Source organism: Acanthopagrus latus, chromosome 3 (genome assembly GCF_904848185.1).
Source record: "Acanthopagrus latus isolate v.2019 chromosome 3, fAcaLat1.1, whole genome shotgun sequence".
Taxonomy (NCBI): domain Eukaryota; kingdom Metazoa; phylum Chordata; class Actinopteri; order Spariformes; family Sparidae; genus Acanthopagrus; species Acanthopagrus latus.
The window spans coordinates 12,376,040-12,393,889 of NC_051041.1; the positions used below are offsets into that span (position 1 = coordinate 12,376,040).

The window sequence follows — 17,850 nt, forward strand, 5'->3', positions numbered from 1 at the left end:
AAAGAAAGTCTGATCTGTTACTGTTTGATTGATAGGTTGTGGCTGGGTTTTTTTTTTTTTCGTTTATTGTTGTATTTGGGGGGTGAGCAGATGGCTGTGGGCAACCTTTCCACTCTGTGTGTGTGTGTGTGTGTGTGTGTGTGGCACTGCACTGTTGACAAGCAGAATCTATCTGGACCAATGTCTGTCTGTCACACACCGTCCACACAAATGCCCACCTCCCCCTGCACAGATAGCTTGTCACAGGCGAGGCAAGGGCAAGCGTAAGTGGTGCTCCACTCTCCATCACCACCGCCGCATCCATCACCACTTCCCCTTCAAAATCGCTGTGACAAACTGCCCCAGAAGCCAGCAAATATTCCCGTCCGCACAACACTGCTGCCTCTGCTGCATATTTTGAGGACCGACAGTTATTTAGAGGTTTGCAGGATGAGGGGAAACCGTCCTGAGCAAGAACGTTTTTTTTGTCTCTCGTCACTCTCAAAAAGGTCAGTGCATAAGCCTGGTAATATTTAGAGGATCATGCCAGGATTTTGAGGGTTACGATTTGGCAGAAAAAAAAAAACAGGGATTTAATTAAATGTGTGGAAGCTCAACAGAGATGGAAAGAGTTGTATCGCATCTGTGTGAAAACATCTGTTGGGAAGTCCAAGTTTCCCCGCCGGTTCACGGAAAGTTTAATAAAGGCAAAAGAGGAGATGGGTTCACTTAGCATTACATAATGTTTACTGAGCTGTAAATTATTAAAGAGAAAGGAAGAGTGAACCTGATGGAAGATTTTGAAAGTTTTTTGGGGGAAATACGCTTTTATAGTGAGAAAGCAAATAAGCCATTCCTTTAAAGGTGACTTATGTAAGAACTGACCATGTGTTGAATCCACACTCCAAACAGCACTTCACCACAGTAACTGCTTCTAATTGTAGCTATCATTAGCTAGTTAGCTCAGCCAGCCATGCATCACCAGGACTAAAGGTCAGACTGTTGTTTTACTTCGCACTCTGCAATAACTGTAATGTGTGCATCTACTTTGAGTCTAACATTCTAACATACTGTACCTTTAACTTTGACTACAGTTTTTCCCAATAATTTAAACACGTTTTCCTGCAACTGCAACTCATTTTCTCACAAATCTAACACAAAATTGAACAATTCACCTTTTTTTTTTAAACTCCACAAATCTCTTTCAAAGTCCTCCCTTGTCAGAATTGATTATTTCCATCAAATAAATCCATGTACACAACTATCACATTATTAGCTAAATAAAATTGTTTTTGTATGTGTTCCAAGTTCACAAGGCCATATTAAAAACAAATGTATGAACTGTTTCTCGTTTCTTCTTGGCTTAATGTTTAGGTTTTTTGGGGGGGACCATATTACTTGAAATGCTGTTGCCATGTTGTTCACACAATTTTGTGAATAAGCAGCGTTACAATAATGTGTCATAACAATAACATGTATGTAATCTAAAGAGTTAAGTAGAAAAAAAAACAAAGGTCAATAAAAATGTGTAACAAAGTCAGACAGGTTTTATTCTCTCTCTCATAAATAACACTGAACAAGCATCGTACAGCGATAAATATCAATATTTATACACTGCAAAATTCTCTGTATTACAAAATACAGCATATGTGTAATGCACTTGATACAGATGGGAAGTATTGCATTTCATAGCACCAAACGAGACCATTAAATTGACCCTCGAAGTCACTGATATCGCACTGTCCTCCTCTGGAACAGCTCAGGTGTGCAGTTACATCCCAGATTCAGGTCTTGTGTGGATGTCTATGAAATATACTTCCCTTAGGAATCAGTTGTTGCATAACTATATCTAAGTTAAGTAGAGCCCACCTAGGAAGAACCAAAGCCCCTACTGTAAAATTGCTCATCTTTCCACAATGTCACGTTTTCAAAATCCCAGTTGAGACTAAAATACTTTGTGTGTGTGTGTCCAATCAAGTTTCATGTATTGGATTTTTGCATTAAACATGGTCCATCTTCTTTTTTCCACATCTGAGCAGAACAGCTTCATCGAATCACTGTTTGTCAGGAGTGCTGTCAGGCGAACACAGAGGTGTATTTACAAGATTTCCCTCACCAGGAACTGAGAATGAATTATGTCCGGCCTTCAGAAAGTTAGAGTAGTGAGCAGATTTTACAAATCTTGCATGCATAAAATGTACTCAGCTCTCTTTAAGTAAACTTTCAATTCAAGTAAAAAAGAAAAAACTTAGAAATGTTTGGGCTGGATTCAAAAGATTTTTTTTTTTTTAATTGACAGAAGTGAGAGGCTGATTGCTAACGATCAATAAGCGATCAGAAGGTTTAGGGACTCTCCAAATAAGGTGCTTCAAGCTGTTCTGATCACAGATGTTTGTTGGCAGCGCAGAAATGTCTGTCAGAGGCAGCGGGAGGTAACAGGCAGGTTAAAAAGACTGTAAAACAAATCTGGGAATATTGACACTCAACCTTACAGCGGAACATCGATCAACAGACGACTCAAATGCAGTTTTTGTTCACTTCAGAGAGAAAAAAAACTTTAACAATGGTAGTAAACAGCTATCCCCAACACTCGGCTAAAGATCTTATTGGTGGTATTATCTATATATCTTCTTTTTTTTCTTTTCTTTTTTTTTGCTTTCAAACATTATTGCTAAATTGAGACAGGAAGGGGCCCTTTCAACCAACATTTATCATGAAAACAACTCCGGACAGCATGGAATGTGTTTGGGAGAACATTACATCACTGGCTTACAGACAGAAACAAAAAAAAAGTACACATTTAAAGTGAAAAAACAATAAGTTTTGCCAGCATTACAAAAAAGGCTTTAGTGAACAAATACAGGGACATTAAGATGGATATTTCATATAGGAGCCCTTATTAATCCTCAATCAGACGTTGTCTGAGGAGCAGCATCACAATAATTCATGTAAAAATAAACGTATTATGACATTCATCACTTAGTGTCCATGTTGTGTTTGATTGTCGGCTTCTGAGACACATCAGTTTCCACCATTGACCCACCAAACCCCTTCCTCGCTTGTGAAAATAATGCTTATCTGTCGTAGTGGACTGTGCAAAAGAACCTACAACATGAGAGCTTTGTTTTTTGTATCATAAAGAACTAGAACATAAAAAAAAAAAATCTCTCTCAGATAATTTCTATAATTACCCACATGATTAAGTAATAAAGTAAGTCATAAGTCACGTGAGGCCTCGGCTCAGGCGGGGCCAGTGTCATGGCATCGGGTAAGCTTAGTCAAATTATGGCACATAAAAAATAACAGCTTATCCATCTCATCGAGCTTACTCGTCCGTAATGTAAGTAAAACAAACACAGACTTAGGTTTGTGTTATTTTGTTTTGCGTGAGAGCAGTTGTGATTAGTTTGGTTTCAGCACTGAAATATGACATTCATGCCATTTTGTCACCATTCCTCATATTGCACAGAGTTGTCAAAACTACGATCTGAAGCAAAAGCTTAGTCATAATTGTAATGGATAATCTCACAGCCAAATTAAAAAAAAATGTAAAATCCAAGTGAATCATAAACACTTACAGGAAAGCTTGACATCTCGGTTGCAGTTGGGTGTGGGAATCTTTCTGCAGCGGAGCATGTGGCTGCTGATCACGCTGCACTTCAACTTTCCTGGCAGAGAACATTCCTGAGTCTCCTGCTGAGAAATCTGCTCTCCTCTCCAGCTGCTCTTATCAAAACTGCAGAAGCATTAAAAACGTTCTCCGGGCAGGCGAGGCCGATTCAGCTGATGTGGTCGTAAGCCAGCAGAAATCGCACAGCCAAAGAGGCCCCGCTCATGCTCCCCTCTCCACAGTCCAAAAATAAGACACTTGAACACAATGAACCGTACCACACAGCCAAATCTTTTCAAAAAACATTAATGCCCTTGTTATTTGTACTGTGAATTAGCAGTGGATGTCGACAAATCATAGGATCTCTCCCTCCAAAACAAGAAAAAGAAAACGGATGTAGTATGAAAGAAAGGTGCATAGGTTGGCATTCTTTTGACACTGAAATGGAAAAAAACAATTCCTTGGTTCTCTAGAAAGCTCCAGATTGCACATTCATAGTGTTAGCAGGCAGTTCATGCCTCGCTGTTGTTTATTAAAGACTCACTCAGCCACCTCTGATATCTCTAAACATCATTATTTCATTGACATCTCCTGTAACAGAGTAAATGTTAAGAAGTATCTTAATGAATATAATTAAAAAGACTAAACAAAATCTCCCACCAAGTTGTACCGCAAAATCATTCCCATCAGCACCTTCCCCCCCGCCCCAAAGGTGCGTGGTCGTACACGTCTGAACCACTGTACCGACTAAAGACTTCAGGGCGGTCAGAGTACGATGTCGAAAATTAAGAAACCCACCAACATTTTTTCAGAAGCCGTCTAAACTCAGTTGGTTCCCTCGGGCTCTGCAGTCTCACAATTTGGGGAGCAAACCCCTACGAGCTTGCTGCCACGTCACACCACGTTGACGCAATTTCCGCTGCCAGCTGTCGCTCTCTTGCTGCAGTAGGTGAAGCCGCCGTGATTTGTTGAGTTTCCGTTCATGTGTGATGACTTCAGCTCCATCTGGCAAGCGGCGATGGCTGCGTTTAGCTCAACCTGAGCCCGGTGCACGACGTAGAACATCAGGCCGATGCTGATGACGATCTGTGGGCGACAGGGGGAGAAGTCGTGATGTTCTGTTCACACACAGCAGTCGCTTTGAGTTTGTTCACTTTTGTTGCCAGATTTAAAGTTTCACTTTAGTAGTAGTGATAACTAGTCATGCGGGTCAGATGCTGCTTGGTAGGAATGCACCCGTCTGACTTTTTCTTATTCCCAAACCATATACTACATACTACAATTAGCATTTTATAGGGTTATGTGCTGGATTACTGAGCGGCTGTGGCTCACGAGGTAGAGCAGTAATCCACCGATCACCGGCCCCTGCAGTCTACATGTCGAGGGTCCTTGTAAAACATACAGAGCCCCAAATTGCTGCTCGTCTCTTTTCCATCTGTGTGAGAGTGTGCATGAATAGTTATCGCTCCTGATGAAGAGGTGGGGCCTTGCATGGTAGCCTCTGCCACCAGTGTATGAATGTGTGTGTGAATGGATGAATGGTTACTTGTGCTGCAAAGCACTTTGAGTGGTCACTAAGACTAGAAGAGTGCTATAAATACATTCCATTTACCATGTACCATTTACTTCTTGGCTGAGTAGTTGCAAGGCAACCAGTCGAGACTCGAGGAAGTTACTGCTTCCCAAAATACCAAACTATTTCTTAAAGACAACAAAAGGCACTAAAAACTGAGTCAGAGGCCTGACTCAAGCTAATGAATGTAACTGAAAGTGGAAACACTACATTTCATGACACTGAGAGAGAAAAGTCTTTATGTAGAAGGTCCATCCCTGTTGGAAGGAGAAGGTACTGGCAGACAAATAAAAAAATAAAAAAAACAATATGTACTTTTCAAGATTATTTGACTGTACGTGTCATGTGTATTCTGGTTGATACACAACAGTAAAAGAAAACTGGGCTTTATCAGTAGTTCCAGATGGAGCTTCCCACGGCTGGTGTAATAAAAAGCTTCAATATGTTAAAGGCCAGGTTTTAATTTGAAGCTTTCACTTCTGGGCGAAACATGGATACCCGCTTGATCTTAAACTGATCCTTAGCCTCTGACCCCTGTGAACTTGTCAGATGTTGCACTGAGAAACTACCCCCGATCCCTGAGATCCTGTGAGGATAACATGAAGCTGAACAGGTGTTGGAGATGTGCTGGCAGCTTTGTGACCTAGGGGTGAGCTGAACACAACTGTGGGAATATTTTACATATCTACAAAGACAGCATTCCCACTCTAGAGGTTTAAGTAACTACAGCCATAAGGAGTGGCAGATATATGTGCTTTAGAACAAGGATCAGGTTTGACAGGATTTGTAGACAAGACATGCTTTGATTGTAGAGGAGAGAAAAAAAACAAAACACTGACGCACCTCTGAAAATATTCAATTAGATGTAGGGTGTGCTATGTCCCCTTTTCTTTCATCAACAAGCACTGCAGCATCACTCAGTGTGATATAAATGGCAAGAGGAAAAGCAAGTTTTTCCTGTTGCCATCACAAAACCTGTTCCTGAAGAGCTGTCTAGTTCATACAGCACACGTGAAGGGATCACAGATAAAACGCAAACCCAGACAAGCACGTAACATGTATACTTTACATAAAAAATGCAAATATGGTATGAAAAATATATCTGATATTAAATTTAGGAAAAGTAAGATCTGTTGATTAAGATTTAAACATCAGGAAAATGTCAAATCCAGGGTTACTACAGGAAATGTAAGATTATCTTTACACTTGATTGCCATCTGCTAACCTGCAGGCTGAACACAAAGTAGCCGCTGACACTCTGCTCAGCGATGACGTCCTCCATGGTGCGAAGCGTGGTGCCCAGGTAGGAGTTTAGAAGCTGAGTGGGCAACAAACCCACAGAGGAGGCCACCAGGTAGTTTGGCAAGGACACGTCTGTGATCTTAAAAAGGAGAGACATCTTAAAACTTGGCAAGAATTAAAAGGTTGTAAGCACACTAGAAAACCTAGACTATATAGTCCCACACTGAAATGATATAAATATATTTATTCAACAAACCAATCTCTACAGAGCCCAGGAGGTGACATGGATGTGTTTTGTTTTGTTTTGATTTTAAACACGTTTTGTGTAGACAAAGCACACAATGCACTTGAGTTCTGGCTCGATCAGTCAGCTCTCACCTGTCCTCTGCATTTTGGAGCTTCAGTAGGAAGACTGAAGGAAGTTAACATGTGTTTAGTGCCACTGTGAACACCGTGAGAATGTGGTCTGTGTCAGAATCTGACTTCCCTGCAGCAACATTTGGTTGCACATGTAATTCTCACATGCTAATGATTAAAAAGCACCTGAGATGTATCTCGAGCCAAGTTTTAGTAATTTGTGCGCAATAAAAACAAAACAAAAAAAATAACACGCATCCATGTCACCTTGTAGGATCTATAAGTCTCAATTTATGCATTCAGATAAGATTACGAATGAGGTTCAACAGCATTTCTTCAGAGAATCAAATGATACATTTGTTTGTGGAATCCAAGTCTTCGCACATCCCCTTTTGGATCTCCTTAGGGCTTATCTAACACACACAATAAATATCTAAGAATCAAATATTCAAAAAGGTCAAACTGAAGCTACATGATGACCTTACTGTTTTGAACAGAAAAAAGAAAATAGAAATTTCACCAAGAGTCAAGAGATTTGAAGTTCAACAAAAACTGGAATCAGATCAAAGATACATTATCTAAACTTGAGCTCCAATTATGGTTTTGAAGTTAAAAACTATTCATCAACTACATAAAGAAATTTGTTGGTAAACTAATAAACCGCTGCATTGTCCCGTATTGAACCATCCAATCAAGAGCTACTATATTCCAGAGATTGCAGAGAAATACTGTATTTTCTACACTTCAATTATCAGACAGCTGTAGTTGCTAGTAAGGTTTCAGATGAATATTTTACATTAACAACATAAGTAATAAGATGATAAATAACAACACATCATCAAAGATTAAATCAGTGTTTCCCAACCTCTTTAAGTTAAGAAACCTTACATAACAACAGTGTGTAGTTTTGTTGTGAGCAGCTTCATTCAAGAGACACGTCTGCTCCAAACTCATCACATGGTTTCATTTAAAGAACAGCCCAAAGCGGTCAAACAGTCAAATACAGATTGCTGTATGAGAGCTTGTTTTTCTTTATTTTAACTACGATCTACCATCCCATGACCTTGTAGAACTTAATCTCATGATTTATCTTGTGATACCTAGCTGCATCATTGTTGACAATCTATCACATTATATACAGTATAATAATTGGCCATTCAAGGTCACTTTAACTTTAGAAAGAATATTTTTACTTTTGATAATTTATGTGCTTTTTGCTACAATTATACTTATGCACTCTTTTCAAAGGAGCATTTTTCCAGGGTTTTATTACATAAACAAAGAATCTCAGTACCACCACTGAGTGCGAGTCAAATAAATTCTTGACAAAATAATTCCCCTCTAAAATACATGAGCTGCATCACTTAATTGATCGAAAGAAATATCAATCACCAACTAAATGGATAATCATTTAATCCTTCTGATTATTTATCAAGCAAACATGACAAACATTTGCCTTTTTTTGTCTTTTGCTTTGGGACTGTTGGGTGGGCTAATGAAGCAATTTGAAGACGTCACTTGGAGCTCATTTTATAGACTAAACAATTAATTGAGAAAATAATCACCAGTGTAATCATCTCTGATAGTAAATGTTAGCTCCAGCCCCATAAAATAAGTAGAATAGCCAAATGACTGTCTTGCCTCAACCAAGGGTTATTTGCAACATTTCCTCCACAGTTCTGTTGTTTTTTTGTTTTGTTTTTTACTGAAATCATAATTTTTAGTAAAATAAAATACACAAAAAGGTCTCAAGCTGCAATCTAATTGTTAATAAAACCTGGTGTAAATTCATTCATTTCAAAATCTGCAAGATCCTGGTTGAAATGGTAAATGTAATCTAAATATCATCTTGTGTAAGCACCCTGAAATATGACATGCTATCAAGCATCCGGCCCAATGTCTCATTTCATATCTAATTACAACAACCTAAATATAAACAAGTGTCTGCAATGCTGTCACCCTTGATCCCTTGATTAAGTGATGACATAAGCTGATGTGTGTCTGTGTATGAAGATGTGACCTTGGCACTGTGTGCACTGTGACAGCACAGTGGCTGATAGCGTTGTGTCTGGGGCTGTGGCATTGTTGCTGCAAGACACCTCCCGAGCCAGAATGTCATCAGGGCTGGAAAACATTTTAGCAAGATCTAGCCCAAGTGTCTCTTTGAAATGACAGATCCTAAACCTTCTCCTGTTATCACAATACAAACCGATAAGAGCATGCTTACACTTCACAGGACAGCGACATTATCGATTAATCAATCAGTCAATCAATCAATCAAGCAAGCTGCTTTTCCTAAGTCAGTTTATCAGGGAATTTCCTCTCAAAACAATCAATCATGTAACAGGCCTTTCTCCTTGAGAGACTGGCACCGATGTGCCCACACTATGTGTCAACACAGTCCAAAAGCCTTCAGCTGATCTCTGAGACATGACATGTGAGCCTGTGAGAGCTGCGAAACGAGAAAAAGGAATGCACTCTCTTCCTCCCAGCCATCATCCCCGAGTTGTGGAGCGCATGTCCTCTGAAGTCTCTTCTCACCCTGCAAATGCAGCTGTCTGTACGACTGGGGAAGGGCTAGTCATTGGTATTTTTATAACCGCACAGAGAATTCCCACTGAACCTCCTACTTGCTTCTGCAAGCCTGTGTATCAAGATAATCTGCAAATTCAAGTGAAAACACACCCCATGCTCAGCTTGACCCCATTCATTCGGAGCAGCAGCGATGCAGGTCTGAGTTTGTGCTCTTAAACAAATCAGGAAGTGGAGTATCTTGACTGCGTAGTAAATGTGAGGTTTGCCTCTGTGGTGCTATACGTGCGAACGGTTAACCCTTTGTAACAAAAGGTGAAGCACAGGGCATATCTATCCTATCTGCACACTGCACAAACATGCTTGCTTGTAGATACAGTCCTATAAATCACACAACGAATTCCCCAGTTGCTTCATCAGCTCATTATGGCAGCAGCAGGATGAGCACAGCCACTGAGCAGTTTTAAAGGTTATACCGCTGTAATAAAATACACATGGAGACCTGAATATGTCCACTTCGCCCGAGAAGGGTTCACCAACATTTTTCCTGAGCTGTCCTATTGTTTTGCTAACTCCTGCAGTCTGTGTGTCGTTTTAAGTTACCCCCTATAATGTAGCACCATCCACTTCAGCAGAAAGAAGCGGGGGGCACGGTGAAATGTAGCCTCATCCACAGAAAGTGCTTACACCAAGGACAGAGCAGACACACATACATATTTCACCGTGAGCCGGTATGGGCATAGAAGTGCCCACCCATTGCTAGTTTCACCTTTTATTGTTACGAATAAGATCATAAAGGTACAAAATCAGCCTGGCTTAATAATGAGCCTCCAGGTTAGATTGATTACAAGGTGCACAGTGCGAGGCTGAGTTGGGTTTGAATACCTGCTGGGCTACATTTCAGGAAGTGAAAATGTAGCAGAGGAAACTGGCAAACTTGGGGATTGAGCTTATTAGCCTGCTTCTGGCAGGGCAGGCTAAATTCCCCAGTGAAGACTGCACACCGACTTCCACTTCACCAGCTGGAAGGAAAAAAATGCGGTTCACACTGAGGTCTGAGATTGATTGTTCAACAGCCTGATTTCTTGAGGATCCACCAATCTTGAATAATAAAGAATAAAAGAATTAAAGAATATACGTTTTATAAAGAATGATAATTTTGTTGGTACATCTCAAGTAACTGATTTTTGGGCCACTTTGGGACAGCAGGCACAAGTTGTGAGCATATTAGGGCTTTTACAATTACAATATACACTTAATCAAAATTGTAAAATGAAATCAGTGCCATGCAAGCCTTCCTTCAGTATCAAGCAGCAAAAAAGTTGTAGCAACAATGGTTTGAGGTAATTTGCCGTTTTTGACAGTGTGCATCTCAACTATTGCACATGTGCAAATTGCATGCCAATGCTGAAACTATATATTGCACAGCCCTACATCTGCAACTGAAACTGACACTGTCAGATTGGGATGAGTGAACCAAAAGAGTAAAGTGGCAGGCCTGAATGCTTAGCAATTAGCTGAAACTTGCTGTAAACTTATGCAAAGCTGAGGGACGCTACAGAAACAGGTGATAATTCTCTGTAAGTTTCACAGTGTCACACTGTTTTCACATTCTCATTTGATGCACTATAATTATAATATCAATTAAAGACATTTTAAAATACTAATTAGTTTAACATCAATTGAGTTACAGGTGGTAGACAGATGTCTTAATAAAACACGTGGTAAATGTGCTCTGATGTGTGAGAGTTCAAAGCCAGATTAGACGGCCAACCTCTGCCCAAAATGCAGTTGCATTCGTAAAATGAATCATAGACTCTGTAATCTAAAAATACGTCAAAGAGACCAATCTTATAAATCATGACAATGAGTCGAACAAAGACAGGCTGCATTTTCAAAGACAAACAGCTGTCAGAAGTAAGCAAGAGAAATATGACAAATACAAACTGGCAGAGACACAAATATGACCCACTTTTGTTGTGGTTGTAGCTGAGCTGCTTGAAAGCTGACGTCCTTTTTCATACTGTGTTTCATGTACATAGTGACCGAGAGCCAGCTCAAAAATCTAATTCTACAAGGCTGTCAATTAGCCTGGCAAACTGTGGAGCACCAATAACACCAGTGACGGTGGCAGCAGCTGTGCACAAGAGCCTGTCCCTTTGACTTTGACACCTCGTTTTCAACTCTGCACACTGGAACAGTAAGTTCAATGTTGCAACTACTGTTAAAGCTTAAGCCACGATCCTGACATAAGTAGGACATTTCAACCTTTGACCACAGAGCTATGTCCCAACCATGGAACTGAAAGTAGGAAGCAACGACGAACAGAAGCCATTTAAGTCAGTCAGGCAAAGAAAGACCATCTGCTAGCTTTGTTTGAGGAAGAGGCCTTTTAACAGGTGAATTGCTGACCATCCTGTAGCACTGATATAAAGGAATAATTCATTTTTATTATAACTGCTGTAGTCTTAGCTTGGAGCTTAAACAATACACTTAATAAACAACAAAGACAATCACACCCTCATAAAACCAGTTTCTTAAAGCCTCAAAACAACACGCAGACAGAGGTATGATGGCAACGGCAGAAATACTCTCCATCCTACATTCAAAATTAATTCACAAATAAATTATCTCAGATTTTCAAGAGCACTTCAACAGGTCAGCTCCCGATTCTAACCACCTACATTTTTGTTGGCTCACACTAATATAACTGCCTCACTGTTCATCTCTGAAGTCACAGTCCGAAGCATTGGAATTTGAGATGCTTATCAACCATCAGTCAATGTGGGAGTGCAGCACAAACGTTTACTGCCTGCAGAACTTCTTGTACCTACAGTCGGCTGATTCCTGGGTAATCTCACCCCACTGGTGCCAAATGACTCTTTTTCACTATTCTAAAAGTGTCGGTCATAAACAATGTCCAACTTGCTGCAGATAAGTATCTGCTAGCTGACTGGGTTGGGATTGAACCACTAATCGTTGACTGACATTGAAGAAAAGAAATGAATCATTTTCAAGATAAAATGCTGATCATTTGCTGGTTCCCACTGCTACATTAGTCGCGTGATATTCCACTGAATATTTTGGGTTTGGACTGTTGACTGAAATAAATAAAATAAGCCAGCTGAATTTATCGGCACGTGGACATCGGAAGAGGATTGACTTTTTACTAATTTCTGACATTTTATTTTAACCAATTACTTGAGGGAAGCAGGGCTGTTCTGGTACCGGCACCAGTATCAAAAATGCCTCAGATCCTGCCTAAAATGGTGGAAATTATTTGATATAATATCAAGGCCATTCTGTCACAAATATATTTAGCTGACATGCATGTAATACAGCATAATTCAAGTTCTCCTTATAGTAACATTATAAGAATATTTTGGAAAGGGCAACCCAATGAGTTTACATGCAATATGTAGAATAAGGAATCAGAACTCCACAGGAATCTGATCTAAAACCCCTGTGATCCAATCCAGTCTCCCTATGATAAAAATTACACTTGTGAAAGATTTTATTTCTAATTTCTATTGACACTGTCAACAAATGTTGATGTTGATGATTTTGGAGACTGTATGGGTATTGCTGTTTTGGGTTAGGCTACGACATATTTAAAACAAGATTTCTAATATTTTGCAACCCTCAACATAATATAAATATCATCAAGAAACAACTCTCAATACACTGAAATCAAGTATAAAATTTCTTCCAACTGTGGCCTTAAAATTTACCAGCGTAAGGTCAATAAGGCTCTGATTTGCATAGTGAGTGCTTATGTAGAACTGTCAAAAACTGAAGCCAAATCCATACAGGCGAGAAATGTCTAAGTAAATCAGTCACCCCAGAAAACTTCCTGGTTTGCAGCATGCAATTACTGTGCTTGTGAAACTCACTTAAGTCATCTCCTTTTTTCTTTTCCAGCCTCAGGCCTGTGCATCAACTCCTTCATGCTTTAAGCTATGAATGCCTTTCAAGCTCCCCACTTGCAATCCACTTCTGGATGTTTGTGCTACTGTTGGTTTCTGCCTTCAACACTAGTTTGACTCTCTTCTCACCAGATATGTTTCCATAAACAAAGTGCAACAGCTTGAGTTAAGGGGATTGTCAATGTAACTATTCACTGAAACAGAATCTATTAAATATTAAGTTTTGACTGCATTTTAATGAAGCTGTTTCTTGGCATGTTGGTAGTATTAAAATACATGGTTTGCTTCTCAAACAGTGTGTTAAGTAGGCTACATTCAAATTTAACAAGATTAAACTAAAGTTTGTCCTTTCCACCCGCTTCATCCTCAGACACATTTCAAATTTCAGTGTTATTTACTTTCAAGTCATTTTAAAGCAATGCATTGAGTGAGAGTCAATTTAATCAGCCTCATATCTCAACCTATAAAGTTGTGTTTTCAATATCTAATGTTCAAAACTCTATGAATATTCTTTAGGAGACAGGCTATAAAGTAAACAATTGTGTAGAGGGAACCATTCTGAAAATGTGTTACTTGTGAAGCAATTCCAGCTCAATGTGAGCAATATTGTATAATAATTTGTCTAAGCTTTTTTGCAGCAGTATGACTCGTACAACTCTAGAGGTCTAAACCTGTATGGCTACATAACATCAAGTCCTCCCTCAGGTCAGTATTCTTCATTAATCATTCAATTACAACTGGCATTACTTTTTTTTTTTTCACGTTGCGTGACCTCTCATCTGGTTTCTACAATACAGTAAGGCAACCCTCAAGGCTTTTACTATTCAGAGGTATCAATGAGTTGACTGAGAAGGGTAATCAGCGAGTTTAAATTATTCATGTCATGTATGAAGGTCAAGGGCCTCAGGTTAAGTGTAGGAGTGCAGCTGAAAGCAATATCCTAATGCTGCTTAGCTTTATTATGTAGGTCACATGGAGTGTGTTGCCTTAACCAATGACTTTAGATTTATCGAGTAAAAATGTCTACAATTCAGTCCACAATATCTTAAAGTCACATGACCATTACTGAGTTAAAAAAAAGGACCTAAAAATGTGATACTTATAGTACAGATTGATAAAATAATTGATGTCCTCAGGCTACACAGCTTCCATTTCAGAGGACCGCTTGCTCTATCTACAAGAGGAATGAGTTTCTCCTCTCTGGAGACTGGCCTTATATTTTCATATCTCATTTTGTACTGTGGTCTGCCTTTAACAGTGAAGTAACAGATCAATAACCATGTTCAAAGTCCAGACTTCATCACAACTAAAATGCAAAAAAATGCAATACGTCTTGTTTGTTCCTTAAGAGACTGGTTTATGGCTAGTTATGAATCCCTCTGTGTGGTAGCCTGGGCAGGCAATAATAAAATCTTTATATCATTCTAAAATAAAGAAAGGTTTGATTCTCATGAGTACAAGTAATGAGCTCAGCTCGGCCATTACTGTGACCTTTTTGTTTCAGTTTGGGCTACAACTAATAATAATATTGACTATTCTAAAGTTGATTGAAATTACTACTACTCCTACTACTACTACTACTACTACTACTACTACTACTACTACTAATAATAATAATAATAATAATAATAATAATAATAACAATAACAACAACAATAATAATAATAACAACAGTGGACAATGATAGTTTCTGAGGTGGTAATTGTACCGTGAAATCTAAAAATGTTGCAACCCTATGTGCAAATTATTATCACATTCAATGACTGAGTCTAAAACCGAGCCCAAAGTGACACTTTGAAATTTCTTCTCTCATCCAACCAACAGTTCAAAACCCCATGTCAAAGACAAGCACCAAATCCTCACATTTACAAAGCTGAAATGAGCAAATGTTTTATATTGTTGCATGAATAATGGTCAATTATTGGTCATCAAGGAGACCTATAAATGATATTTTGAAGTGGTATACACTTGAAGTTATAATACAAATCTCAATATCAAGAGAGAACCACTGTTGGAATGTAACTGGATTCAATTCACTTAAGTACTGTATTTCACTACCATTTTGTGGTACTTAACTTGAGTAATGCCATTTCCAGCAATGTCATACTTTCACTATATGTACACTATAATGCCAATAATTGGAAAAATGCCTGATGATCAGCAAGGTCAATAATCGGTCTATCCCTATTGACTGTATGTATAAGGTCCATCTGAAGAAAAAATGAATAGCTGGTGAAAGTGTTTCCATACTCACCGAGAAAACTGCATTTTGGAGCCCAAAAGGTATGGGGGTAAGTCTCGCTAAGGCAACAACTTTGAGTCCACTTCCTCCCTCCACCACCCTTATAACAGCACTGAGCTGTTCACTGTTCCCCACCTTGTTCAGCACCCAGTCAGTCAATAGTCGTTTGCACACCAGGTGTGCCACAAAGGTCCCTATTAAAACTCCCACCATAACTAGTCCCATGCCCAGCACAAAGCCGTAGAGGTAGCCAGCTGCCACATTAAGAACAATATATCCCCATCCACACGGGAACGACACGATAATCAAACCAACTATAAACAGCAGGGCCCCGACGAGGCTGTCCAAGCTCTCCACCCAGAGCAGGAGGTCCTTGAGGTATTGGCGAACGAGGGCAACCGAGGAGAAGCACACAGCGGTCAGGATGCATGCCAGCAGGGCGCTCTTGAAGCAGAAGGTGGTGATACAGCAGGGGTGTCTGAACTCCCCACTGTTGCTGAAGGTAGTCCCCCCCGGGGAACTGATAACCTCAGGGTCTCCATCTGATTTCCCTATGCCGGCCCCTGACTCGTCAAAGGCGCTGCATATCAGGATGTCAATCTTGTCACACTCCTCTGTGGCAGTCCTCTGCAGCCAGCGGTTCAGCTGAATCTGCGCCTTGCCCACAGCATGCTTGAGAAGCTTGGTGAAAAACTGCACGGTCGTGGACCCTGACATTGACATGTTGGCCCTCAAATGAGCTATGGGGACCAGCAGCAGAGTTCAGGTGAACTGTCCGACCTGAAGAGAGCTGTGACGTTTGAGATGTGAGTCTTCACATCCAACGCAAGTCCATGTCGAGCAATAACAATGTGCTGAGCTCCAAATGAGGGCAGGTATTTATGAACTTAGACAAAATCCGTCACTCTCCTTAGCCATTACAAGAACTGTCCAACGTAATAGTGTTTATCTTGGGTAAACTAGCTGGGCGACGTGCCAGTCCAGTGATTTAAAAGTGCCAGTTTTGTAGTCTAGGTCTGAAACACTCGCCATATTCACAGCCGTCACCCCTGCGCCCAGGACAGCGAAAAGTCAATGGATGGAGGAGGCGAAGACAGCGACAAAACACTTCTTTGGTCAGAGGCGACCAGAATCCAAGTGGTAGAGGACATCAACTTTTACGACTCCGCCAGCATTGCCCGTCCAGCTAACGATAACACACTAGCATAAATCACTGCACGGCTAACTTACTCCCATCGTTAGCTAAATAACTCTGCGTTGATAAAGTCCCCCGTTGCATTTCAGAGACCGAACGGCCGTAACTGGCCTCGTCGTCCGCTCATTCCGGAGAACAGAGCGACAAACCGGACACAGAAGTCTGACAAGAAAAACCCGTTTGCTCTCTCGGTGCTAGCTGGGTGTAGTTATATCTCTCGTCGCCCTCAGTCCACAGTGCAAGCTGCTGCTGCTGCTGTTATCGCTGCTGAAGCTATTCATACCGAGCACTGTTTGTGTCCCAGAATGCCAAGTAACCCCTGCGCACATGACCGCCAGTTAGTAGTTCCAATCCAATCACAGCGGCCCTGTCGTCATCGCGAGATTTCCGCGAGATTCAACAACAAATTGTGTTTGTTTTGGATGAATTATGGTATTTGTTGTCCGCGAATATGCTGCCACATAAGCAAAATAAACTAATACAGATGGGACGCTCTGTGTTAATCAGTTCACTTCCTCATGGTGTTATTTCACTGCAGTTATTTATTTTAAAATACTTAATAATAATTACTAGGGCTTTTAAATCTAACCACATCAGCAGTTAATGACTTATGAAGCATTTAGAAGCATTTAGATCTTTTACTTATGTCTGAAACTGTCAATACACCATACAATTAGTTTTTTTATTGGCAAAGCCATTAACATGAATGTTAATGTACTATAAGGATTTGAGTTCCAAATATTTTCATGCTGTGTTTTTCTTTTCTTTTACTTTTTGTAGCATCATACATACTTATTAATTGGTCATAGGCTACGCTTCAAGACAAATGTAACTTGTAAGATAAATGCGTGTTAAATAATGCAATACATTTTAATATAGATCATAGATGTTAAGGTCATTTTATGGACATTTTATACTGTTGAGATAAAAGTAGGTAAGTATTACATACATAATGCAACTTTTTGTTTTGAATGTCCTCATACAGGGACCATTATAATTATAGAATAAATGTTTCCGGATTATTAATACGGACAAGTTAACATGAAAGTTGTTTGGTCGAGGTGTAGGTAATTTCAACTGCTGTAAGTAGGTTCGTGAGGTCATTCAGTGCATTATAATTTATAGGCTGCTCATATACTAAGCAGTAAGTAATTAGATATACTTTTCATGTTCTTACACTGGAAGTTAGTCTTG

The 17,850-nt window shown here is 39.8% G+C and overlaps 1 protein-coding gene across 1 annotated transcript; it reads right to left on the reverse strand.

Annotated features, from left to right (window-relative positions):
• Nucleotides 1–1,504: 1,504 nt before the first annotated feature.
• On the reverse strand, nt 1,505–17,008 carry tmem64 (transmembrane protein 64). The gene is made up of 3 exons (XM_037093215.1): nt 15,474–17,008; nt 6,388–6,543; nt 1,505–4,675 (listed from the first exon to the last, which is right to left on the reverse strand). The coding sequence occupies exons 1-3, from the start codon at nt 16,182–16,184 to the stop codon at nt 4,484–4,486; spliced, it is 1,059 nt and encodes a 352-aa protein (XP_036949110.1). The 5' UTR covers nt 16,185–17,008; the 3' UTR covers nt 1,505–4,483.
• Nucleotides 17,009–17,850: the final 842 nt, after the last annotated feature.

Excerpts from the sequence above, each read along its gene's own strand:
- tmem64 (XM_037093215.1), bottom strand. The coding sequence starts at position 16,184 with ATGTCAATGTCAGGGTCCACGACCGTGCAGTTTTTCACCAAGCTTCTC. Across the intron at positions 6,544-15,473 it reads TCCAAAATGCAGTTTTCTCG|ATCACAGACGTGTCCTTGCC; the intron begins GTGAGTATGGAA and ends CTCCTTTTTAAG. Across the intron at positions 4,676-6,387 it reads ACTTTGTGTTCAGCCTGCAG|ATCGTCATCAGCATCGGCCT; the intron begins GTTAGCAGATGG and ends TGTCGCCCACAG.